At 39.6% G+C, this 26,824-nt stretch overlaps 1 protein-coding gene across 1 annotated transcript; it reads left to right on the top strand.

Moving 5' to 3' along the window:
• egln1a (egl-9 family hypoxia-inducible factor 1a) lies at window positions 1–25,280 on the top strand. Its single transcript, XM_061744894.1, has 5 exons — window positions 1–1,048; window positions 19,044–19,163; window positions 24,344–24,480; window positions 24,568–24,635; window positions 24,719–25,280. Exons 1-5 carry the CDS (start codon window positions 326–328, stop codon window positions 24,766–24,768), a joined length of 1,098 nt encoding a protein of 365 aa, XP_061600878.1. The 5' UTR covers window positions 1–325; the 3' UTR covers window positions 24,769–25,280.
• Window positions 25,281–26,824: the final 1,544 nt, after the last annotated feature.

Here is a 26,824-nt window from a genome sequence, read left to right as displayed (position 1 = left end):
GCCGGAGCAGCGTACACGGAACGGCAGCCATCCACTGCACGGACACCGCGGAGCTCCAACCGCTTCAACCCGCAGAAATGCCTCCCGAAGACCCCTCGCAGCCGCCGAACGCTCAGCCTTGGGCGCACACTGTCCTGTTCCTCCACTGATAACGGAATGAACGCGTTAAAATGGCGAGGTTTTGAGTTTCACTGTCCTGTTTCGCTCGGCGCAGCGAGGCAGCAGAGGTTTCCCCGAAGTTGTCGCACTAGCAGGACGAGGACGCGTGTGAAGGATCGGCGTTAAAGGAGCAGTACGACCCGTTGCTGCTGCCGCTGCTGCTGCCATGGAGAACAAGGAGAAGGACAAGGAGAAGGAGAAAGAGAAGGAGCTGAGCGACCTGGAGCGGGACCGGCAGTACTGTGAACTATGTGGGAAAATGGAGAACCTGCTGAAATGTGGCCGTTGCCGGAGCTCCTTCTACTGCAGCAAGGAGCACCAGAAGCAGCACTGGAAGAAACACAAGCTGAGCTGCAAGGAGACGGACAACAAGGCTCAGCTGAAGCAGAAACCCGGGGGGGACGACGACAACAGCAAGCCAGCGAAAGAGGAGACAAACCGGGAAAACGAGAGCCCCGAGCGGGCGGATCCCTCGAGCACAGAAGCCGAGGAGAAGGAGCCGGAGGACGGCTCCACCAGCCCCGCCAACCCCGCCACTCCCAACGGGCAGAGCAGCATGGCATCCCCGCAGAAACTCGCCATGGAGTGCATCGTCCCGTGCATGAACAAGCACGGCATCTGCGTGGTGGACAACTTTTTAGGAACAGATGTCGGGGTGGCTATTTTGGCCAACGTCAAGGCCCTGTACAAGACTGGCAGGTTCACTGACGGCCAGTTGGTCAGTCAGAAAAGTGACTCCACTAAAGACATCCGAGGAGACAAAATCACATGGATAGAGGGCAGGGAGCCCGGCTGCGAGAAGATCCTCTTCCTCATGAATCGCATGGACGATCTGGTCAGACATTGTAATGGCAAACTGGGAAACTACACTATAAATGGAAGGACAAAAGTAAGTATTTTTTGCAGCAGGTATTCCCTGAATGGATCTCTGTAAAACTAGTGTGATTACTCAAACACATGAGTCTACTTTGCCATCATGTGTGTCTCATGCATCACCTATTTGCAAAATTTGGATCCTCTGCATGTGTAGGAAGGAGGTAAGGCATGGTTTTCTTTATTTTAACATATGTTTTAAACATAAACACAACTAAGACACACAATATTGTCCAGGCAATGCAAACCAGCAGAGAAAAAAGACAATACAAAATATCAATTGCCAAAAGACAGAAATACATTTTTTCATTTCATTTATTTATTTATTCAAACAGGTTAAAACAAAAACAAAATAATCAGAATGCATAAAATGTATATACCGAAAAAAACAACAAAGAACAACAAAGAAAACCATAAGCAAAACAAAGCAAATTAAAGAGACACATATATATGTAAATAAATATTTCCTGTTTGAAAGGGTGTAGGATGAAGTTTCAAAAAACTTTTCTAGTATAAATAAAATACAGGACTGTCTCAGAAAATTAGAATATTGTGATAAAGTTCTTTATTTTCTGTAATGCAATTAAAAAAGCAAAAATGTCATACATTCTGGATTCATTACAAATCAACTGAAATATTGCAAGCCTTTTATTATTTTAATATTGCTGATTATGGCTTACAGTTTAAGATTAAGATTCCCAGAATATTCAAATTTTTTTAGATAGGATATTTGAGTTTTCTTAAGCTGTAAGCTTATAAATGGAAGGACAAAAGTAAGTATTTTGCAGCAGGTATTCCCTGAATGGATCTCTGGAAAAGCTAGTGTGATTAGACCAGGGATAGTCAAACACATGAGTCTACTTTGCCATCATGTGTGTCTCATGCATCACCTATTTGCAAAATTTGGATCCTCTCCATGTGTAGGAAGGAGGTAAGGCATGGGTTTCTTTATTTTAACATGTTTTAAACGTAAACACAACTAAGACACACAATATTGTCCAGGCAATGCAAACCAGCAGAAAAAAAAACAATACAAAATATCCATTGCCAAAAGACAGAAATAAAATACAGGACTGTCTCAGAAAATGTGAATATTGTGATAAAGTTCTTTATTTTCTGTAATGCAATTTAAAAAAAAAAAAAAAAAATGTCATACATTCTGGATTCATTACAAATCAACTGAAATATTGCAAGCCTTTTATTATTTTAATATTGCTGATTATGGCTTACAGTTTAAGATTAAGATTCCCAGAATATTCATATTTTTTGAGATAGGATATTTGAGTTTTCTTAAGCTGTAAGCCATGATCAGCAATATTAAAATAATAAAAGGCGTGCAATATTTCAGTTGATTTGTAATGAATCCAGAATGTATGACATTTTTGCTTTACAGAAAATAAAGGACTTTATCACAATATTTTAATTTTCTGAGACAGTCCTGTATAAATAAAAACACAATTGAAACAGAACAGAACAACTCGGCACGCAAACACACAGAAAAATCAGGCAGCAGACTCAGGAATGACATGAAAATAAAGTAATAACAAGAATAACAAATGTCTGGGCAACAAGTGCTCCACAGGTATCCATTATGTAAAGCCTCTTGTAAGAATTGCAGATATGTCCAAACCGATGAACATGAAAGGCTCCAATACTCTGAGAAAGTTATTGTCCTTGTGATGTAACATACATGTCAGATAGTCCAATGAAACATATTCCAGTACAACCTTGTGCCAGCCTGATTTAGATGGAGCTCTATCAGTTATCCAGTTAGATGAAGGCATGGTTAATGATCTGACTCTTTCTCTTTTCTTTTACTCTCTGACAAAAACTGTTTTGCTCAAGGAGGTGATACTCAAATTTTAAATAAGTGACTTGGCACAAGTAGCTGTTGATCAAGAACAGCATTGATTGCGTGGGTTATAACAAAATCGAATCCCCCAACAATTGTTGCAAACTTTATCATGAGAAATGTGATTAAGATTGTGTGCATCTGTAGAGGTTTCAAGCTGAAGTTTGGTGACAGGAAGGCATGAAGCACCTATGAGGTGTTTGCAGATTAGAGACTGTAAGTATATGACAAGGTCATTGATTCAAATGTATAACCTGTGCTGTTTTTTTAGCAAATGAAAACTATTTCTCTCCTGTTGCACACCTTCTTAAAAAAAGCTGTTTTAATATCTGTTCACATTCATTCAGATTTCAGTCTCTGCAAAACTAGCACAGCTAAAACTAATTTAGTTTGATAAAACAGGTCTGAAATGAATCTGTATTACCTTCGTAATAACAAGAAACAAAGCAATGTTTAGATAAAATGTATTATGGTCTTTTTACAAATAATTGGGTCCCTGATTACAAAAACAAAATTGAGAAAAACTAATTTGCTCTGTTGAAATCTTCTCAGTTAATGTATATGTTTACAAGTCTATATGATTAGACATAATCACAATCATAAAAGGCCACCCCTAGTTTTTTCATATTTATTGACAGGTGTCTTAAAACCGTTGATCGTGTTCAGAATAGATGCGAGTCCGTCTCTCTGTGCAGATCGTGTCAATTCCCTTTTTATTACCATACATCTTTATTAAGATACACGTAGAAAATATAGAAACATTATGTAATGTTAATAATTACACAATGTTTGGACAAAATGACTTGACAAGAAAAAGTTAATATTTTGTGTCCTCCCTCTGAACCAAACACAGACTTAAATCCAGCCGACAGATGCTGTGCAGATGCTTGCAATTACATTAATTGGGATTATTCCATTCAGGTTCAAATTTCAATTAAGAACACTTTTCTGAATCCTGAAGTAAGTGGTAAGTTGAATGTGTGGGTGCTGATGCCGGAATCGTGTGGAAAACTGCAGCTTGAAAGCTGGATAGAGCTGTGAAACATTTACTGCACACGCTGACTGACCCCATCTGACCTGGCAGTAGGAAAGTGGGTGGCTGCACTTCTCACTTTAGTACAACACATACATCACTGGCTGGAGATGTTAACAGCAGGATCTGGAAGTTTCAAAGCTGGCAGTGCACAGGGGGGAAAAAAGTCTTGTTCTATTATACCAAAAGCTGTAAATGATAAAGGTCGTCTGTGTCATCTTGGTTACAATGAAAACCGTGCACTTAAAAGCTCCCTGATTGTTATTTCTGTTACTAATACTTGAAGGTTATGGTTTCAGGAAAAGCCAATTACATCAGCCGACTGTAATGTCAGCGCCGCTCCATCTCGTCTGTTGGCTTGCGTGTGACCCGCAGCCCGTCCAGTCTCGCCATGACCTTGCAGTGTAGGACTGACTCTGGAGGAGTCAAGGCTCTCCCAGCCTTCCTCCTCCTCCTCTTTTCCCCGGGGAAAGCTAAAAAGGATAGTGACTGTTTCATTGAACAAAAGTTAGGCTAAATCTCTTCTCTTGTCCAATTTTTGAAAATGACACAAATGTACTGAGTAAACTTGACTTATAATTCAGTAAAGTCCTGTTTTAATTAGTGTTATGGGAAGTTCTTAGAACATAGTTTATAAAGCGGTTTGTAATATTTTAACCAAACAGCAGTCAGGTGTCAAATGTTAAACTTACCCATTCTCTTTTTTTATTTGATGAGGTACTTTTAATTATTTTATATATGTGCATTTATTTTGAGCATATAGGCAATTGTCATATTTTTCTTTCTTTTTATTTTAAAACAATTTCTTTGTTGTTTTGACTGTAAAGTACGACGGAGTATTAGGGCCAAACTAAGAAAACATTTTTTTGGAAATTACGAGAATAAAGTCGTAATAGAATAAAGTCGTAACATTACGAGAATAAAGTCATAATATTACGAGAATAAAGTCGTAACATTACGAGAATAAAGTCGTAATAGAATAAAGTCGTAATATTACGAGAATAAAGTCGTAATTTATGAGAATAAAGTCGTAATATTTTGTGAATATAATTTATGAGAATAAAGTCGTAATTTATGAGAACTCTTAACAGGAAGAGCATCTTCTCCCTGTGTTAAAATGAGGAATATTGAGCATCTTGTGAAGTTATATTTATAATATATTTAATATTACGACTTTATTTTTGTAATATTACGACTTTATTCTCAAAATATTACGACTTTATTCACGTAATTTTACGACTTTATTCTCATATTATTATGCCTTTATTCTCGTAATTTCCTTTTTTTTTGTCTTAGTTTGGCCCTAATACTCCGTCGTAGTAAAGACATGAAACATGTAGCCACTGGACAGTTTTTGAGGATGGTTGTGTTTTTATTAGTTTCAGATGTGGCCGTTGTTCAGTTCATTGGTAGAGTAGCTGTGAAATGTCTGTTCCAGTTTCCTATCATGCTCTAACAGCGCTTGACATTCAAGAGATCCGGTGGTGAGAGAGCCCACACTGGACTGAAGGCTTGAAACCTTTGCTCCTTTCAGGTATTTGCCTTTCTGAGCTGACAGGGGGCTTTGATTGCCACACACTGTTATTTTTAGGCCGTTCCTCCTGTCCAGATATGTTGTTTTTCCCTCCAGCTGGTTCCCAGTAAACATGAAACGTGTTTCAGACAGACACCTTTTTCAGGTCGTGCCGCTGATCCGCACAGCTGTCCGCTGAGTTAAACACTGCTGGGAACTTGATTTCCTCGGAAAACAAATAGCTGGACTGTGACCAGCAAGAATCAGCATGACTTAGCACAAATGGAGAACCGCAAGTATCAATGCCTCAAAGGGATACAACACAATGTGAGCACATTTTGCATCGGGAACGGCGGAGGAAAAGGATTTTGCCCAAATAGTTATTAAATGCCATTGTTGCAATTTCCCCTTTTCATTTGATAACATTGTAGGAAGTTGCAGACAGTGGGACGTTTTTTTTTTTTTTTTTTTTTTCCTCTGCAAATTCAGTTTACTGAATGCTCTCTTATATCGTTATCAGGAACCATAAAGAACAGTGTTGCAGTAAAAATGATTATCCTGTCACTGACTCAGCACACTCGGCATCTGTACGTTAGAGCAGTATCTTACAAGGGCGTTGTGCATGTTTTTATTCCTAGCTGACGAAGGAAGCATCAGTCCAGTTATCTGGTTTGCATAAAATGTGATGAACCAATGTAGTATCTCCTCCTGTAACTTAGTATTGAATTTAAATACAAGACTTACTCAAGCCGGAGTTCAATCAAGCCCTTTAAAGACATGATACACTACATGAACATTATTGGCTTCATCAATCTGTGAAGACATTCAATCGTTCAGCCACTTGCCACGTCAACATTAATCTTCCTTACAGCTTCATTCAGACATCTCTGTGGAAGTGACAGAAAACCACAGTGTGTGATTTTAGAGTGACGATTTTTTTTCACATATATTGCCACAATATCTTATATAAGCTCTCAAAGTACTCAGTGGTTGTGTCATACAGCAGCTGTGTGTGCGTTTGGCTAAACATATCTTTTCTACGTGTTTAAGTTTATTGAACAGTCAGTTTAGTACACGTAGGAGGTAATTGCACTCCAGTAATGAGTGAAGTCTTTTAAGTTGAGGGAAAAATGTTATCTAAAGTGTTATCTGACTCGAGGACACGTCTGTACTGTCCCTGCTGTGAAAGAGAAAGCAGGCGCAACGCGGCAAACTGCTGTTTCATGCAGGGTTGCAGTTCTCTCCGCCACGTGTTCTTCCGTAAAGATTTATGTCGTATACAGAAATACGTGAAACCAAATGAACGTGTTTATGTGTGTAGCTGATGTGCAAAAATGCTTTTATCGTGAGTTTAGTTTCTATCTTGGTTCGGACGAGGTTCAGAGGTCAGTTATTATGGGGTTTTCTGTGGTTACTGTTGATTTGTGGAAATCAGGGCACATATTTGCTTTAGTAGACATGTATGAAATGAATTTCAACATTGAATGAAGGAAGGGTTAATGTCCTCACAACACCACAGTGCTGCCGGCAGATGCACCTACCTGTTTATCAGCTAGATGTTCTCAGGTGTAAGCCAATGAAAATGGCTGTTTATTGGCTTGATTAATCAGACGTTTTCTAGTTGTCATGGAAAGTGTGAAAGGGCCAATCCCAATACACCTCCTAGCCCTACTTTTCAGTCCTATCCCTAACTTTTGCGCGTTCCCGTGAGGGTAGTGGTGTCCCAATGACTCTTTGCATGTAGGGCTAGTTTGTATGAATCTAGCCCTTCAGAGCGAGGGATTTCAGATGCTGACTTCGCGACCGAGGGCCAGAAAAATTTCCCAGAATGCTTTACGTCATCATTTGCAGTCTGAATCAAACAAAAAGAACATGGCGGACATTTCTAATTTTTAGTGAATAAAATCAATATTTTGAGTTAGTTTCTGCATAAAAATGCGTTTTGATTACACTTCTAGCGAGAAATATATATTTTACTTTCATAATATTCACTCAGTGAATGTACATAATTGCTCGCTTGCTCGTTGTTGCGTTTTTTTTTCAGACCTCGCCAGAATAAAGGCTGATTTATGGTTCCGCGTTACACCAACGCAGAGCCTACGGATTAGGGTATGCGGCGGCGCGCTGCGTATTGTGCGCGTCGCCGCGTACGGTGCGCGTCGCCGCGTACCCTACGCCGTAGGCTCTGTGCCGATTTAACGCGGAACCATAAATCGCCGGCGGCCCTTCTCATCCCCGAAAACATCGGAGCAAATTTCTTAACAGGCGTTATTTGGATAAACTGAGCCCAGGTTGGGGATCTTAACGGTTACTTTTACGCCTGAAAAAATATTAAAACTTAATAAGTGGCATATTAACAGCGCTACAGCTGAAATTAAAACAGCTTCTAGCTCTCGGCTTCCTGATTGGGTGTGACGTATGTGCAAACGTAACTACGCAGTCGCTTACATACCAGCAAGTGGTGTCCCAACCCCTAGGGAAGATTACAAGGGCCCTACCCAAGTGGCTTCATTTTTAGGGTGAAGTGGTAGTGGGTGAGGGCTAGTGGTAGAAAGTAGGGTGAACATTGGGATTGGCCCTAAATGCTGCAGAGGGTAACACGACGGTTTGGAGACCACTGATATTCATTCAATAGCTTAATCTCTTGGAAAGCTGATTCTGTGTTAAGTTACTGTAACTGACTGACTGTGTGCGTCTGTTGACTGCAGCTGTTTAAACTTGTACCATGTTGGAAATGATAAAAATACTAGGCGCATTTCCACCAGCAAGAGTTCCAGGTAAACTCACCGAAACAGAAACCTCTAACGAGGCCGGCTGTGACCGACTGTCTCCTCAGCCCCATCAGCCGGTGTCGGGTCTCCAGTACGCTGTAGCGCCACACAAGAACTTTTGACTGAAACAATACCATAGCTGACCACAAGGTGGCAGTAATGTGCGTTAAACTTTTTTTTGTTGTTAGCTAACTGGCAGCAGCATACAAGGAGACAAAAGAAACACGTAAACAATGGATGCTATTTGCAAACTGCGTTTTTTTTTGTTTATATACAGTTCGGTCTTAACGATTTGAAATCATAAGACCCCCAATAGACTTCTACATTAGTGAAATATTCTTCCAACTTCATCAAATGTACTTGTCACAAAATGTCTCGTGCACCAAATGGTTCAAAGGAGTTGTGGTCACATGATTTATGTCCATATGAGAGTGCTGATCGTAATTTAAAAATGCCGAAAAAGCAGATAACCCTGTCGGCCAACCTGAGAACCTCTCCTGCTACGGGGATATTTTTCTCCCCGTGAAGGTTACTGAAGGTCACTTGTACAGAGCCATTCCTGGCTACGAGACATACCCAAATGGCCCCGCCCCCATAAAATCTACCTGGAACTCCCGCACCTAATGTTACGTGGTACAACAAAGTCAGGCCGCCGTCATTCACATATATACAAGAGAAGTGAGTTTTATCTATTTTTTTGCGAATTTCTCCACTGAGGGATGAATAAAGGACTACCTAATCTGTATATTTCATAGATGTATTAATTTGTGGTCTCAATAATGAAATGAATGCATGTTTGAAAAGGAGTTTGGCAGATTCAAAGAGTGTTGTCCAACTGCTTTTGTCAGCAGAAGACCACATTGCAAACCAAAAACGATGAGTGGACCAAGATTTAGAGAGAATGTCGCAGAGATGCAACTTTGAAATTCTAGTGTCTGATCAAGTTCAAAAGTTGAGAATTGTGAGTCATGACCTCTGAGTTGAAGTTACCGGCTTTGTAGCAAGGAAAGCACAATTCAGTAATTTAAGACTTAACTGCTCACAGTTACATGGAAGCTGTCGGGGGGGGGGCGGGTAGCTCAGTTGGTTGAGAGGGCGAAGTATATATGCAGGTTTGAAGCCCAACCTATAGCTATTGATTGCAAATGTTCACACTCTCTCTACCCAAGTTTCCTGTATAGCCACTTTCAAATAAAGACCACGAGAGCCTTTAAAATCTTTAAAATTAAAAAAGTATTTTTTTACCACTATTTCTTCTAGTACTGCATCCTTTAAAATAAGAGAGGTACCGTATTTTCTGGACTATAAGCTGCACCTGCATATAAGCCGCATCCGCTCTATTTTTTTTTTTAATAATAAAAAAAAGATATAAAAGCCACATCCACTCTACTTAAAAAAAAGATATGCAAGCCGCAGATATTTATGTTGTTAGATTAGATATTTACTACATGTAAGGATTTTGAACTGTAAATGATGTACATGTTTGTACCTAAATAGATCCTTTCCTAACAGTGTCTTTTAACACGGCAGCAACTTTGCTGATTAAAACGGGACAGAACCAAGAGAAAATAACCGGTATTTATTTATCTGAATCTGTTTGAAATCTGCTTCTACCTACTTCTATCTGCTAAAGAAGAAGTAGCGTATTCTTCTTTGCATTTATTTTGTCTTAGTTTTGATTCTAATTCCGGTTAGAGCGCCCCGAGCGGTGGAAGAAAAATCCACAGAATAGCCGCACCTTTGTATAAGCCGCATGGTTCAAAACCTATGAAAAAAGTAGCGGCTTATAGTCCAGAAAATACGGTACTCTGAATATAGATAAATGTAATGAAAATAACGCTGAAATGAGATATCAATGTAGGACTGTGTTGGTGAATTACTAGTTATACATTCAATCTGACCTAGCGTACAGATGAAAAAATGAAAAATCTAAATACGTATTTCTTATATATGTCTGCTATATTGTATTTAGGTTCCTGCTGTCACAGCCTCCTGTCTTCAGTGAGATGTCAAACTTAAACCTAAACAGGATCAATCTGGACGTCCCCCTCAACCCCACCCTCTTCCTCCCTTTTCACACGTGCACTCATAACACATGCATCCACAATCGTGACTGATAATGAGCGAGTGCTCTTTGTTAACTGTTGTGTTGTTGTCGTCTGCAATATATAATAGTTAGTGTGAATGTGCGCTTTTGTGAGGAAGTTGACCATTGACCTAATTCTTATAGCTGTGCGTAGTATGTATACAAGAGGAAGTCATGTGACGACGGTCCTCTGAGCGCCGGAGCTCGTGGCACACCGCACTAGAGGCCCGGTTTGTTCCTCCCGCCTACAGTACCAGCATGACTGAGACGGCACCTTGCATGCCACTGTTTTCCTGCTTATTGTTCTCTAGTTAGTCAGAGCTCAGACTCTCCTATCATTTATGGGCGCTTATCTTACCTGAAACCTCTTGAGACTCATCTGTGGATGTTTAATGGTTATGTAAATTACACGCAACATGAACTGGTTCATACCAAAAATATGAAACTTGATTCTGATACACCTGGAAGTCATTCTTTATTCCCTTAAGTGTTTAAATTTACTGAAAGTGGGGCTCATTTACAAATATATCTGCTACGTGCATTGTATTTGTTTTAATGCTTAATATTGACCCAGTGAAGTCAAGTTCTTTTAATTCATGCAGTTGTCCTCAAGCATTTGACATAACATTTCTAACTGAGTTTTATATTTTTTGCGTTGGTGCTTATTTTTCTGTTGACTAAGTGTTGACTGTCTAAGTGGCACCTGGCCGTTGAAGCCTTGAGAAAGAAGTCTTTGTTTTTGACTGTTTGCAGCTGTGGAGTCGAGGACTGGGAGGATTTATGCTGGGTGGCATGACAGTGAGAATTATTGTGCATACAAAAACAAAGTGGTTAGGATATTTTTATTGCAATAACTTAAGATAAAATTATTTTTAAATAATATCAAAGTGGTTATTTACATTTGCCCTAATTCAATCTCTCCTGTAATTACAACTGGCCCATTGGCATGCCCTCATCTGCATATGAAAGTAATCCAGTCTTAGTTAAACAGATTAATTAAAAAGGTTTTATTGCTTGTTTTATATTTGGTTTAGCAACACCCCTTTTGTAGCAGTCTTTTGGTTTTGCATACCTAAATATAAATGTAAATATTACATATATACTTAAATACTGAAGAGTGTTCAGTATACCACTAACAGATGGGGCTGTTCAATAAATTACATTTTAATCAATATTTCAGTTTTGGCTTTCAACGACCACAAAAATGATGAAAATGAGAAAGAAAAAGACGGTAATTTTGCTACATATTTGGTCTTGTATTTTGATTGTCAAGCACACTACAGGTATAGGCTACACTTGTCCGTAGGTGACTGATTTCTTCCTTCTTTTTGTCTGTAACATGTTTATTTCAGTGTTAAGCCCATCGTTCATTTATTTATTCATTTATTGCCATTGATTGAGCAGCTCTACTAGCAGCGGGAAGTATTTGACTGACCCAGTTGCAGAATAAATCCACTTTACTCTGGATGAAACCACTCAGTCATACTAAGACGTTGCTGAAAGAAAAGGAAGAGGGCTGGCATCTTTAATTCTTTGTACAAATGTTATTTTGACGTTTAGTATCTGATGGTAAGCGCTAGTCTTGGGCAAGGGTAGGTTGGTGCACAGCTTTATTGTGGCAGGTGGATCGTACTTTAACTGACGGATACTCGATTACCAGTAAGCTGAATGCTTTGCGATCATAATTTCACATCTGATGTGGCCTGAAAAGTACTTAAAATATATTTCCTTTCCTGCCCTTTCTTCGTGCCTCTCATTTGGGGCGAGTATGAATGTGTTGTTTGTATCCGGGTTTATTTTTGTTAGCATTTATCTGTCATTTGATTTTTGGAGCGTGTGTTGAGGTATACCGGACTTCACACTAACCCTTTCTAGAGCGTTTGTAGAATATCCGGGGTAAAAAGGGTAACGTGGCGGTTGTATATGTACTTCTATTGTTTACATCCTATCGTAAAGAATAAGAGAGTAAACTAGGTTGTTTCTTTAAAGCAGGATTTCCTCTGAGGCAGCACCACCGTCTGACAGATAAATCAGTGTCAGTCCGGGGGCCAAACTGTTTTGGTTCCCACACTTCTCTCTACTATAACGTCTCAATACCAACCATTTGTAGTTGTGTTTGGATAAGTATCTTTCCTATGAAGTGAGCAAACTCTTTGCAGCTTTTCCGGTTTGCTCCATCCCAGTTCATGGCTCACATCGGTGTGATGAACTGATAGCATCACAGTGACCAGCGTGCTGTTGTTTAATGATCGGGTCAATCCAGAAATAGCGGGCTCTTGCAGCACAAATGCATTAAGTGGAAGCGAGGGACTGTGATTATTAAATACACCTCAGTAAACGTGTACAACTTCTCACTGTCATCTTATGTGTCCAGTGTTTCCTCTAAAAACCTTTGGTTTTTCCAGAAATCAGGACAAATTTTCTATATAGGAAGACAGTGGTGAGGGTACAAGTCTATAAGGTTTCACTCCAAAACAAAAACAAAAGAAAAATAGACGGAATAAGCACAGTCATTGACGTGTTTCCACTAGCGGGAGTTGTGGGTAGTTTTTTCGGGGCTGGATCGTTGGCGCAGGTCTCCATTATCAGGAGCAGACCTGCAAAATTGGCCTCCAGGAACTTTTACGGGGTGAAAAACATCCCTGTAGCAGGAGAGGAACTGGGTTGGCCAAAAGAACCTCCTGGTCTCTAATTGGGATTTCTAAATTACGTTCAGCACTAATTTGTGAACATAACTCATGTGACCACAACTCATTTGAACCATTTAGACCAGAGACATTTTGTTACGAGTACATTTGATGAAGTTGGAGGAATATTACACCAATGCTAGAAGTCCAATGGGGTTGGGGGTCTTTTAATTTCCATCGCTAAGACCATTTGATGAAAAAAATGACCGATGGACTGGTGAGTCAGTTCAGGTCTTGTTTGTATATTACGCCAATTTAGAGATCAGGTGGGGGGTTTCTTTTAATCTCAATTGCTACACAGTTATTTCCCCATGTTTGAATATCAACTTTTATCAACACATTAGGTCACTTTGGTTTATATTGTTCATGATTTAGTTACTTAGTTTTTTATCAACAACGATGTGGAAACAGTAAATTATACTGAAAATGTCTAGAAACAAAATATTTAAAACATTGGACTACCAAAGAAAAAACTAAATGAACTTGACAGTACATATTTCATCACATTACAATTCCAATTAAAAAAAAAAAGACAAGTTAATTACTTAGAAAAATAAAATAAAAATTGTGATTATCATTAGCAAAAATTCACCACAGTAATAAATCTAGTAGATTCCAGGCCAACCAAGGGGGTTGATAAACGTTTTCAAGAAGGTTTAAGCTTGATTATATTCATCAGAAATAAACCCAAAAGAAGAAGATATCAACACATTTCTCAGCAGTATTAACTTACTGAAACTGATACCAAATCAGCACGCTGTAAAAGCCAATAACTGACACTGAATTCCCCGCTGCTCTCACACTAATGCCGGTTTTAAAACACCACGACGTGACGGCTCCCTGCTGAATCCTGCAAACACCCCCGGTCCATTTCAGCAACTCTGTTTCATAGAGTCTTAATAGTAATACTGGAAGATTACGGTTACAATCCCACGTCTGCGTAAACCAAAGAAAGATCCACCACCACCATTAAGTTACGACTCTATCACTTTGATTAATGTGGATATCAAGATAATCGCCAACTTTAATGATTATCTTGCACATAGATTAGAAATATGATCCCCGCCTGTAATACATCCTGACCTAACTGGCTTTATCAAAGGGAGACACTTATTTGCCAATGCTTGCAGACTGTTCAATATAATGGATTGTTCGTCAGAACAACAGGCACTCTGGATGTAGAAAAAGTATTTAACAGTTAACTGGGTTTTTTTTTTGTGCACCTAACAAGTGTTTGGCTCTGGAGGATCATTTATTCAGTGGGTTGCAAAGTCTCTACCTCTCACCGGCAGCCACTGTTGTTGCTAACATCTTTTCATTGTTGTTTACTATTTTCTTCCCTTATCAACTTTAAGTTTACATTTTCATTCCTGTTTTTTTAACCTTAATTTATTAGCTGACATGTCAACAATTCATCTAATTCAGTCTTCCATTATTATTATTATTATTGTTATTTGTTGTTTTTGGCTTATCTTCATTAACCCGGCCAGTAAATACTACAGAATAATAATAGTAATACAATAATACAGTAATACAATAAAATTCAGTGCACTCGCGTAATGGACACATTAAAAAATGGTCAATAAAATAGCACATTCTTATTAATTCAATACATTCATGTCGTAATGCACAACCATCAACTTAGTGCCATTGTATGCAAGGTAGTGCAAAATAAATAAAGTTCCGAGCATTGCATGAGGTATTGATGTCATTGATTAATGCTGACAGATTGCAGTGGGTTTGTTTTCGGGTTTGTTTTCAGGTCAGAGTTGAGTTTGGTGATAGCTCTGGAATAGAAACTGTTTATGAATCTTGTGGTGCGTGTTCCGATGGACCTGTAACGTTTCCCTGAGGGCAACAGTTCAAACACTGGATTAGCAGGCTGAAATGAGTCTTTCAGAACGTTGTGTGTCTTCTGCAATAGGTCTATTAAAACATGTAAACATATGCACATATAAAGGTTTTCTTAATATTTTATACATAAACGGTTCTATTTCTGATTAAATGACCAGAAGACAGACTTGGATTTGTGAAAAAAGATGAATAAATAAAAGAAAACGTTGGACAAGTCAGTTTACAGTGAATCAGCCAGGCTAAGCTCAGATTCATCCTGTTTTGATGGTACTTGTTAGAACTCATTCACTTAAAGCAGCACAATGTAGCTTTCAGCTTTTGTTGAGTTTAGCAGCTCCTTTGGACAAAAGCGGTAGTGCTTTACCAGAAAGAACACTACGTTTCCCATGAGCACCAGCGCGTACTGCTGGAAAACTCCTGTCCCCGTCGCGTGCATTTGATAATGGGCTCTGGTTTTGTTCTACGGCACCTTTTTCCTGTCACATTTTTTAGAGGGACTTCGTCATAAATTAGTAGTCCAACATACTTACTGACAAAATTAAAAAAAATACTTTATAACCTGTGAATAACTGAATGTTTTGCAGATCAGCCCTGCACAATTTTACAGTTCTCAGGAAAAATAGTAGAAATGTTCTATACATTTTCTTTGCATTGCATTCTTTCCTCTAGTGCTGTAATTCTATTTAATTGTATTATTATTTTATAAAGCTTCCTCATTGCCAATTACACAATTTTATGATCACTATTATTATTCTGTGTCTGTTGTTGATATTGTCAGTAATTTTAGAATTACCAAAACCCAAGACACGCGATCACTTTTTGACACAACACTGGGCCAATGTTTATTCTTGTCCGGGCATTTAGCTTGTTACTCTCCCTCTTTATTTTTTCCGCCTCCTCCGATAAAACTTTTACTTTCTTCGTTTTTTTCGCTGCTTCGGCCATGATACCAGCTCCTCGTTTAGCTCAACACCAGCTTCTGCTGAGCTCTGTTCTCCACGCCCCGCCCATTTTTGTCTCGACTACGAATCGGGAAGGAGGGGGAAGTGATGTATGCCGTAAAGCAGTCAAAGCCGTAAATGTGTAGTTTTTTAGTGTGGCAGGGTTCCTACCATCCACCTCAAAGTTACATAGTGCCAGTGAAGGCGATACAGACCCCTCAGACCATGACAGAGGTGTCATTAAACCTGTTGGAAGTTGATGTACCATCACAATGACTCTGGAAATATGATATTAAGGTGGAAAAGTTACATAGTGCTGCTTTAAGAGTTTTGTCAGGTTTAGTTTGCAGTGGTCTGAGCAAAAAATTATAATATTTAAGAAGAATGTGTCAAAAGCTACTCCTTGTTAATTATTTCACAAAAGAATCCCCATCTGTTGGTCAAACATAATTGCACTATGTTAAAATATTGTTAATATACTGGGAACAGTATCAAGCAGTATCAAGCTCTCCCTCTGAAAATGAACACGTGCGATGAAGAGTAGGAAATGCTGCTGGTGCACACCAGAAACTGGAGGAGGAGGATGACTTCTCTGACTTTCACAGTTGTTGCACCGCACGTGTGAGGGCAAGCTGCATTCATGGTTTCCATGGCGGGCTTTCTTATCTGAATGATTGTTGAGTTAGTTATGAGTTATGAGTAATCAATTCCTGTTGAAAGTTGCATGCGTCAGTGGAAGACTCTCGTTGGCCTCACTGCAGGCGGCTCAGGGCTCAGGGCTTTTGCGTTGGTGACCTCTGTTCCTCCCACTCTCTGCGTGTAAATGCCAGTTGGCCTCTGAAGCTGTGCTTGTGGAATGTAAACAAACAACATGAGGAGCAAGGTCAGCTCTTAATGAGGGCCACCGAGGAACGCGGAAGCGTAAGTGGCTAAAAGAATGGAAGCACAAATGGTTATAAAGGTCAGAGGTGAAAATGGCAGGGGAACAGAATATTGCTGAGCGGTAAGGAGGCGTTCTGAGACGCGGAAATGATCTGAACTGGACGTACGTTTGTAGTAGGCATGTTTATTTCCATCATGACCATTTGAGAATGCCACTCCTGCTTTGTAAACCTGTAGTTTGGTGATATGTGGAGAACTTTGTTTGAAATTGCTGCTCTCAAAGCTTGTATGTTGTACTTTGATCAAGGCTCTGAACGAGGATTTTATCTCAAGCTGTGTCTCTTCTGTGTGCTTCAGCTTGTTGGGTTCTCATGACCAGATCACATGAAAGGCAACTGGAATTGAACAGCACTCCATACAAGGTTGGCATTTCTAGATAACAGCTGTTCTGAATTCCAGTGTCATGTATTTTCTGTGGATCATTTTTGTGCACAAAGTGATGAGTTCATTTGATTTTCTTTTAAGATTTTTTTTTTGTTGTAACATTTTCAGATGTGCAAATAGATGAAAAAGCATATGGGTTACAGAAGCCAGCATATTTTTTTATGTTAGTGCTACCGTAGCTGGTTTTTCTGCTGTAGATATGGACCCTTATAGAGTTTCTATAGCTTACCAGTTCAGGGAAGTGAAAGGCAATATTGCAGCGTCTAGGGTTTCTCAGAGTGCTGCAGCTCTCCTACCTTAGCTCAGCCCACACATACCCTCACACACATCTGAATCCACACTTACCCATCTCCCTGGCGTTGCAGCATGAGCCTAGCAGTTAAGGGTGGGAGGGGTGAACGAGCTGAGGATCAGCCAACCTTCCTCACGCTCTGCACGTAGCACAACCATTAAAATACTGCTCCCTCTGGAGGAAGGCCAGGAGTCAAAGTTTATAGCAGTTCACTCCTCTCTTCTGCTCTGGCCCCACCCCTGTTTTCTCTGTCTGTGCCCCTCTCTTTCTCCCTCTCTCTTTTTCTGTCCCTTTCTTTTATACACACACACACACACACACACACTGGGACACACACAGAATAATGTACTGTATTGCTTACTTACAGGAAGCCCTTTGTCAGTGTGCTTTCTCTTCACTCTGCAGCCATTTGTTCTGAGGGACCCCCCCCTAACTTCTTCTTATTCTTTTTTTTTTTTTTAAATAATGTTCATGTAGCCAAGCATGACCACCCTCCCCATATTGACGTTGGAGTTTTGTTGTTTTCCAGCTTTGAAGACCCTGATATTGTGCATTCCAGTTGTAACCTGCATCACTCAAAAGATGCGCGCACAGTGTGGACTGACGCAAGCAAGTACCTTCAGTTGCCCATAAAAATACGATTTAGGCGTGCGTGTGATGTCAATGGCTTTGATAGCTCTCATTGGATGTTGACACTTCAGCATTTTTAAACACACAATGTCCTTTCAATTCATTCTGCATACGTAGTAGCTGCAGCCTTTGATGATTCCGACGTCAATAATGCTTTTACATAAAACGTAATAGGGAGATGTGTCTGCTGTTAGTGTTTTATAATAATGTTGCTATGGTTTCTGTTGATGCAAGTCCATGAAAGAATGTGGATGAACTCGCCTTAAGCCCGTCATATCACTGCATAGATGCTGCTGTGTATGAGGGCGGAATCTGCCCTCTGTTTGTGCACGGTTAACACTCATCTCCGATCCACTTTCAAGTCAGACAGACAGTTGCACAGCTTCCAAGTTTTTGTTGTAGCCCACAGTGTTAGAACTCAGTGTTTCAGGATATGGATGTTTTTCCTTTTTTTGTTTTGCTTTGTTTTGGTATTTTTTGTCCCACCGTTTGTTATCATGTCATAGTTGAACATTATATTTTTGGCAAACAAGTGTTTCAGCACTATGCAAGTCACTGCATGTGTGCCTCTTGTTCCTAAAGGGGCATTTTGCATTGTATGAGTGCCTGTGCTCGCTGTTTATATGAAGAAGTTTACAAGAGCTCATAGGGGTTCACTGCCAACACCCAAGCAGATCATGCAAGTCTTAATAGAGCAGGAAAAGGCGAAGGGAAGTTGACATGTAGCACGATATCTCCGGTTTATTTTCTCAATATTCAGAAGTTTATAACGAGGCGGCTGAACTGTGCTTGTGTTCGTTTTGATGCAGGTGAGGCAGCAATCTAGTCAAGCGGTCCCTGGTGTTTCCACCTCACGGGCGGGTCCCACTTCTCTAGTTCTGACTGACTCGATCCTCATGGAGCATCTTTCTCGCTGTCCATTCGGTCCCTTTCACATGATATCTTGGCTGCGTGTGCTTATGTTTGTACTTGTGTCACTGCGTATCTGTTTTCACTAATCACACTTTTTCATCTTTCTCTCTTTAGGCAATGGTGGCATGTTACCCTGGAAACGGAACAGGCTATGTGCGCCATGTGGATAACCCCAATGGCGATGGACGGTGTGTCACATGCATATATTACCTTAATAAAGATTGGACTGCTAAGGTATGGGAGCGTTGTGTGGAAAAACCTTTTTTTTTTTTTTACATCAATATGAATTCAATAGTTTCCATGGAAATAAAAATAATGAATCAAATGTTAGTATGTCAGCTGGGTCACATATTTCATTCAGAATTCCTGTCAGAAGCATGAGGCAGGTCAACTTTGAACTCTATCCTGCTTTAATTCACACTCCTCACCCATGAAGAGAAGGTGTTAGTGCTTACATGTTAGTATGTGCCATATGGCCACGCTTTCAATCTATAATCTCGTAAAAATGCACCCAGACTCACCCAGTCAGGGAGTACAGCACCCCCACCACGCATCCTGTCACACTTGTTGCTCTTCCTGTAGGGAAGTGCATTCATAACATTTGAACTTTTGCTTCAGGAATATTCATGTGTCATATATAAATATAACTGCAAAATAAAATGCATGACTTTTTCTCAACAGTTACAGAGTATTTTAATATATTTTAAGGAGTTATCGCAACTAGCCATTGCACATTTCAGGCTTAGCGATTCTGAATAATGAAAGATTTAGGCTTTAGTGTAATAAGCTGATAGTTTTGTTACATGACAAGCAGTAAATAAACCAGAAATGATATGAGACAAATAACAGGATGCTAGATATCAGGAAGCAAAAACAGCTTTCCTAACAAAAAGCAGTTTCTGTAAATAGATGTTTGATGCCTGTCTGAGTAGCGGGAAAGATGACTTCACAAGAGTACACAAAGGCTCGTCTACTAGGTTGCCAAACTTGACCTTCACACTGGCACACGAAAGACTGTTTTGCCTTTGGATGCCAGTTCTTGGTATAACACGGTTCATGTAGTTGTCGCTTGACTGTGACTTCTTCTAAACAGAAAATAAACATTTGTGGCTTGATCAGTGAAGCAAAAAAGAAAGCTGGCATCGGAGGCATTTCTTCTACTGCATTTAAAAGACAAAGTAAACACTTTATTCAACATCTATGTTTAACTTGCATTTATTAACTGCTGCACCCGAGTTCTGCACTTAAGTCATTTCTTAGCGGGCTAAATTTAACCAGTGTATATGTGATTATTTCCCTTGATATATAATTTGTAGACAGCGTAGGTTTCTCTTTTGGCCTGTATGTGCATCTACACACATCTGATTGGACCTGTTTTGAGTATTTTGTTAAAAACAATAATGAAAGAGTCATCAGATGGTGATATGCATCAGTTCCATGGGTCATGCCAGTCAGATAAGCTGCTGAATATCTGTTATGTTCATGCTTCAGTCTCAGTCGTTTATACAATCCACATTTTCAAGCCCTGTTGGACATGTGGATAATTGTCATCTGGTCTCTGATTGGCTGCTTATTTGGCTATCTGTTGTAGAATGTGGTTGCCTGGATACAGGGCTCCATGACATAGCGTTGGAATGTCCAGGTTCAGCTGTTCCAGTTAGTTACCCCCCGCCGTCTCGTCCCTGCAGCCGCCCCACTTCTGTACAAAACCACCAGGATGCTGCAACACACACATGGTTGTTAGCTGTACACATCTTATTTTTTCCAAGGATACAGTATTTTAAAATCCTCACAATCTCTGAAGAATTATTCACTTAAAGAATCTGAAATATCATCAGCCTCTGATACTGTTTACCGTTACTACTGTATGCTATTATTTATGATACAGTGGGGCAGAAAAGTATTTAGTCAGTCACTGATTCTGCAAGTTCTCCTACATACAGGACTGTCTCAGAAAATTAGAATATTGTGATAAAGTTCTTTATTTTCTGTAATGCAATTAAAAAAAAAAAAATGTCATACATTCTGGATTCATTACAAATCAACTGAAATATTGCAAGCCTTTTATTATTTTAATATTACTGATTATGGCTTACAGTTTAAGATTAAGATTCCCAGAATATTCAAATTTTTTGAGATAGGATATTTGAGTTTTCTTAAGCTGTAAGCCATGATCAGCAATATTAAAATAATAAAAGGCTTGCAATATTTCAGTTGATTTGTAATGAATCCAGAATGTATGACATTTTTGTTTTTTTAATTGCATTACAGAAAATCACAATATTCTAATTTTCTGAGACAGTCCTGTAGAAAGATCATTATCATCATAGGTACACTTCAACTATGAGAGACAAAATGAGAAATAAAAATCCAAGAATTCATATTGGATTTTAAAAGAATGAATTGTGGTGGAAAATAAGTATTTGGTCAATAACAAAAGTTCAACTCAGTACTTTGTAACATAACTTTGTTGGCAATGACAGAGGTCAAACGTTTCCTGTAAGTCTTCACCAGGTTTGCACTCACTGTTGCTGGTATTTTGGCCCATTGCTCCATGCAGATTTCCTCTAGAGCAGTGATGCTTTGGGGCTGTTGCTGGGCAACAAGGACTTCCAACTCCCTCCACAAACTTTCTATGGGGAGACTGGCTAGGCCACTTCATCTCTCCCTTAACACGGATCAGTCGTCCTGTCCCTTTTATAGAAAAACAGCCCCAAAGCATGATGCGGCTCTACAATTCTCTTCTCGGTGTCCTTCGATAGCTCTTTGGTCTTGGCCATGGTTGGACATGGACCGTTTGAGGCTGTGGACAGGTGTCTTTTATATAAATAACTATTTCAAACAGGTGCCATTAATACAGGTAACAAATTAAAAAACCCACCATGTGATTTCCTGGATTTTCTTCTCATTGTGTCTCATAGTTGAAGTGTACCTATGATGAAGATTACAGACCTCATCTTTCTAAGTAGGAGAACTTGCACAGTCAGGGACTAACTAAATACTTCTTTGCCCCACTGTATGTGAATCATTAGTGGGATGAGGAACTTTCACAGTGTTTCACAACACTTTCCTGCTTTGAAAAATATGAATAAACATCAAGGTAAAGTCAGTTATTTACAATGAAAAAAACAAGGGATCTAACCTCAGAATGTTTTCACTTCATGTTTTCCTGTTGCTTAAAAGGCGGAGGAGTAAAATCATGTCGGGTTTGATTGGGTTAAGCACTAAATAAAGTTTGAACAATGAAGAATGAGCCCTCATTTACAGTAAACCTTGTGAGTGATAAACAGTCCTCCTGATTTGTCACAGCATGTGACTTCCTTTTGTGAGAGATGCCGTCAGCTGTCATGAGGGTGTCAGGCTTGACCACATTTTGTTTACCTCTGGACTGCATGGAAAAACAAATGCTCTTTTTCATATTTTTTACCACCCGCTGTCTCTCTATTAGTGTTGGCATAGGTATTTATGTGGGCCGCATAGTTTTGGAAAGAACTGACAATTTACTGGGTTTAGGGTTTTTCAGCAATAACAGCCTGCAGCACGATGGAAGAATTGAGTTGTTAAACATACTTGACTGCGTGTATACAGTATAAGAATGTTATACCAGGCTGAAGTGGATGATCAAACGTGTTTTGATAACAATCTACATTCCCATTTGGCTTTGCGTACGTTCTACGTAACACTGTTGGGGATTTTAAATGATCAAATTAATCAGTCACATTGGCCTGTGTTGTGGCAACAAATGCAAGGACCTGCCAAGAAAGTGTTTGTGGTTGATGTTGAAACCAAACATCTTGCAGCTTTGCATTTACTGTTACCATGGTGAGGAAGTTATGACGGCATAAAGCTTTTAATAAAACCCCAAACTTGCAACTTCACTCATGAGAGCTTGTAATATATACAGGACTGTCTCAGAAAATTAGAATATTGTGATAAAGTCCTTTATTTTCTGTAATGCAATTTAAAAAAAAAAAAAACTAAAATGTCATACATTCTGGATTTTAAAATCCTCACAATCTCTGAAGAATTATTCACTTAAAGAATCTGAAATATCATCAGCCTCTGATACTGTTTACCGTTACTACTGTATGCTATTATTTATGATACAGTGGGGCAGAAAAGTATTTAGTCAGTCACTGATTGTGCAAGTTCTCCTACATACAGGACTGTCTCAGAAAATTAGAATATTGTGATAAAGTTCTTTATTTTCTGTAATGCCATTAAAAAAATAATGTCATACATTCTGGATTCATTACAAATCAACTGAAATATTGCAAGCCTTTTATTATTTTAATATTGCTGATTATGGCTTACAGTTTAAGATTAAGATTCCCAGAATATTCTAATTTTTTGAGATAGGATATTTGAGTTTTCTTAAGCTGTAAGCCATGATCAGCAATATTAAAATAATAAAAGGCTTGCAATATTTCAGTTGATTTGTAATTAATCCAGAATGTATGACATTTTTGCATTACAGAAAATAAAGGACTTTATCAAAATATTCTAATTTTCTGAGACAGTCCTGTATACGCACCAACCTTTTTTTTTTTTTCAATTAATCCATGCTACAGTTAAAATCCATACAAGCCTTTTATAACTATCGTATCTTTGGGTTTCATCAGCTTCAGTCCAGTTCAGTATGATGTAGGTCACGAGGTCGTGGTGTGTTGGTAGTGCTAATCCTGCATACCCTCTAAGCCATACATCTATATGCAAGCCTGCACGCTGAACCCGATGAGCTCTCCAGCAGTTGTTAAGGTCTGCGGCCCTTGAGCTGATTACACGTAGTGAGGGAGATGGCTCGGTCTTCTTTGACCCTATTGTGCCCTCTTTATTTTTATCGCACCACCGGTATTCCCCTCTCATCCATCATGGTTTAAATGGGAATCGCATTATTTCTCCGAGCAAAAGGGTGTGAACCTTTTTGTACTGCAGAGTTTGCGTGTGAAGAGAGGGCCTATCATATCAGCTGTGTGAGAGTTTAAGCGGCATGCTTGCAGCAATCTGCTTTTTCACTCTCCAGGTCCTTTATCCAACCGCAGCAGTTTTCCTGTGGGTTATTCTTCCTATCCCTCCACAGGAAAGCCGTCCCCCGCTGCTGCTTCCTATCCTGAGCTTTCCTCTAGCCCTTGGGTTCGGACAACCCTCTGTCTTAAACATTGTCGCTCCACTTTGATCATTTAAAAACGGACGCATGTTTATTGAATAATGAGTAGTATATATTTTTACAGCAGGCTCTCATCTGCTTGTGCGGTTACCTCTTGATGTGGATGAAGGTTAAACCCAAGTCTGTGATCACCTCGCAGGCTTCACTCACTGTTTTCACTGCTGTCTCTCACTTTACCGTCCTTTTATTGCTTTGAAATGATGATGATGATGATGGGGTGGTTGTTTTTTCTGCTCTGCTCTTCCAGGAACATGGTGGCCTTCTTCGAATCTTCCCAGAGGGAAAGGCCCAGTTTGCCGACATAGAGCCAAAATTTGACCGTCTGCTACTTTTCTGGTCAGACAGACGGAACCCTCACGAGGTTCAACCCGCTTTCGCTACGAGGTCAGCATGCAAGTCTGTCCCCTGCACATGCTCAGATGATGCGACGCGTTGGGTTGTGACTCACAGTTCTTAATTGTGTCTCTGAAGGTATGCCATCACAGTGTGGTATTTTGATGCAGATGAGCGAGCCAGAGCTAAAGAAAAGTACTTAACAGGTAGGATTTAACGGGATTATTTCACACTTTCCTTCAGGCATTTTCTTTTCTTTGACGTTATTTCTTGTTTCCTTTGCGTGCAGGAGAAAAAGGAGTAAAAGTTGAACTAGCGAAATCATCGGATCCCAGCTAGTAGAAGGACTGCGTCCCTCAAAAACCAACCATTAAGTGCTCTGTCCTAAGAAAGTGGCCTCGAGAGAGCGTGGGTTTGCGTCTTACGCCGTAAGACAGCGGACTTTTGCTCGAGTGGGTGGATCCATACTTCTGGAGACAAGACAATTATACAATTTTTGTTCATTTTCAGTTACCTTGGGCAGCCCAGCAGACCTTGAATGTCATAACATTGTACTTAAAGGGATTGTATGTTCTTTTCTCTCACACCATGTTTTTGATGGAGGATGCATTAACATTACAGCTTACACTTACAGAAAAGGCTTCAAAAAGGAATTAAGCTCAGAGAAAATCTTCATCATACTCTTATGTATTGGTTTTTTCCAGTTTATTCCGTAAAGGTACAGTGTCCTGCATATGCATCATGTATAATGCCTTTCACGTTCGAATGGGCTAAAATAAGCTACTGTATGTGCTTGAGTTTGCAATAATTTGAGCAATCATTTGAATTAAAACACCCTATTTCTGACAGAATTGCTGTGGTCTTAGTTTGAATTCATTTTAGTTTTTAGTTTATTGTCTCCTCCTTGTAGTATTTGATTAAATACCAAGTTTCTAGAACAGCGTCAGTCACTCGGTGCTGTGGCTGTTTTCTTTCATGGCTGGGTACAAAGGCCGGAGCGCCCTCTGCAGGAAACACTGCACCGTTACCGTCGCTCCTTTCTGATCATCCCACAGAGAACTGGGAATGTTTTCAAATGTCTTGCTTTGTTTTAATGATTCAAACATTTAAATATATCATTCCAGCTGTGATGTGATCAACCAACAAACCACACCAGTCAACATTTGAAATGAATCAAAAGGTTTAATCAAAAAAAAATGGCATGAAGTGAATGATTTGATCAACTGCAAATGTTGATTACATGAAATACGAGTTGATTTAATATTCTGGTCGATGTACTTGAGGTTCCCCTTTAGACGAGATGAGAACCGGTATTAGACAAACCAATGTTCTCCGATACCATTTTGAAAGAAGCACAGATAATTTCAAGTCATTCTATAAATTTGTGTCTCATATCCATTTTGGGAATGTTCCTGTCCTGAACACAAGCAGTTACCTGCTCAAGTTTTAGCTTCAAAGTGCATCATGTACTTTGTGCTTTTAGATTGTAATCATCTTTGAAAAGAGCTTCAACACTAAAATGGAGAGAAGTTCAAAAGTCTGTTTTCTGCACTTAAACGGCTAAAGTGTTCCTTTTATCAAAAAACCATGAGCATGGATTTAGTCTGATGCTTAGGGGTAAAAGCTGCATCACCTCTGAGCTTCAGCTGGCCGACAGCCCCCCCGGAGATTATCCAGGAGGATCAAATTGAGGAACTGGTTTTCTCTTTGAAAGCAAGTACTCCAGCCTTTGGACACAAATCACGATGCCCCCTCCAACATACGTCACCGTTGGCTTGATGTTTTGATATCTGTACCTTACACACCGCTAACTTTTCTACCCAAACAGTTTCAACTTTTGTTTCATTGGTCCATCAGTCAGTTAAGCAATGCAACTGAAACACTGGTTGCATTTAAACACAACACAAACTTGCTTTATTTTTCTTTCACTGAGCAAAAAGGTAAAGTAATGTAGCATTAAACGAGTCCTTGTTCACAAGCTAAAACATCTGTAACTGGCAGAGCTGCCCAGAAGCATGATGTCCAATTATCAAGTGATCTAGGCCAAATTTCAGCCTGCTGAAATTTTCTAAATCCCATCACAATATTTCAATCGAATGCTAATCTGGGCTCCTTTGTTAGATTCACCGGGGTCCATAGGACTTTGAACGGTCTAAACTCGTAGACCAATCCGTGACTACGAGCTCCCTGAGGCAGCAACTCAACCCCAGACCACAACACATCCATCGCCATGCTTCATACAGTGCCTTGCGAAAGTATTTGGCCCCCTTGAACTTTGTGACCTTTTGCCACATTTCAGGCTTCAAATATAAAGATATAAAACTGCAGTTTTTTGTGAAGAATCAACAACAAGTGGGACACAATCATGAAGTGGAACGAAATGTATTGGATATTT

The sequence above is a fragment of the Cololabis saira genome, chromosome 17 (assembly GCF_033807715.1).
Source record: "Cololabis saira isolate AMF1-May2022 chromosome 17, fColSai1.1, whole genome shotgun sequence".
In the NCBI taxonomy this organism is placed as follows: Eukaryota; Metazoa; Chordata; class Actinopteri; order Beloniformes; family Belonidae; genus Cololabis; species Cololabis saira.
This window is presented reverse-complemented; position numbering and strand designations above follow the sequence as displayed.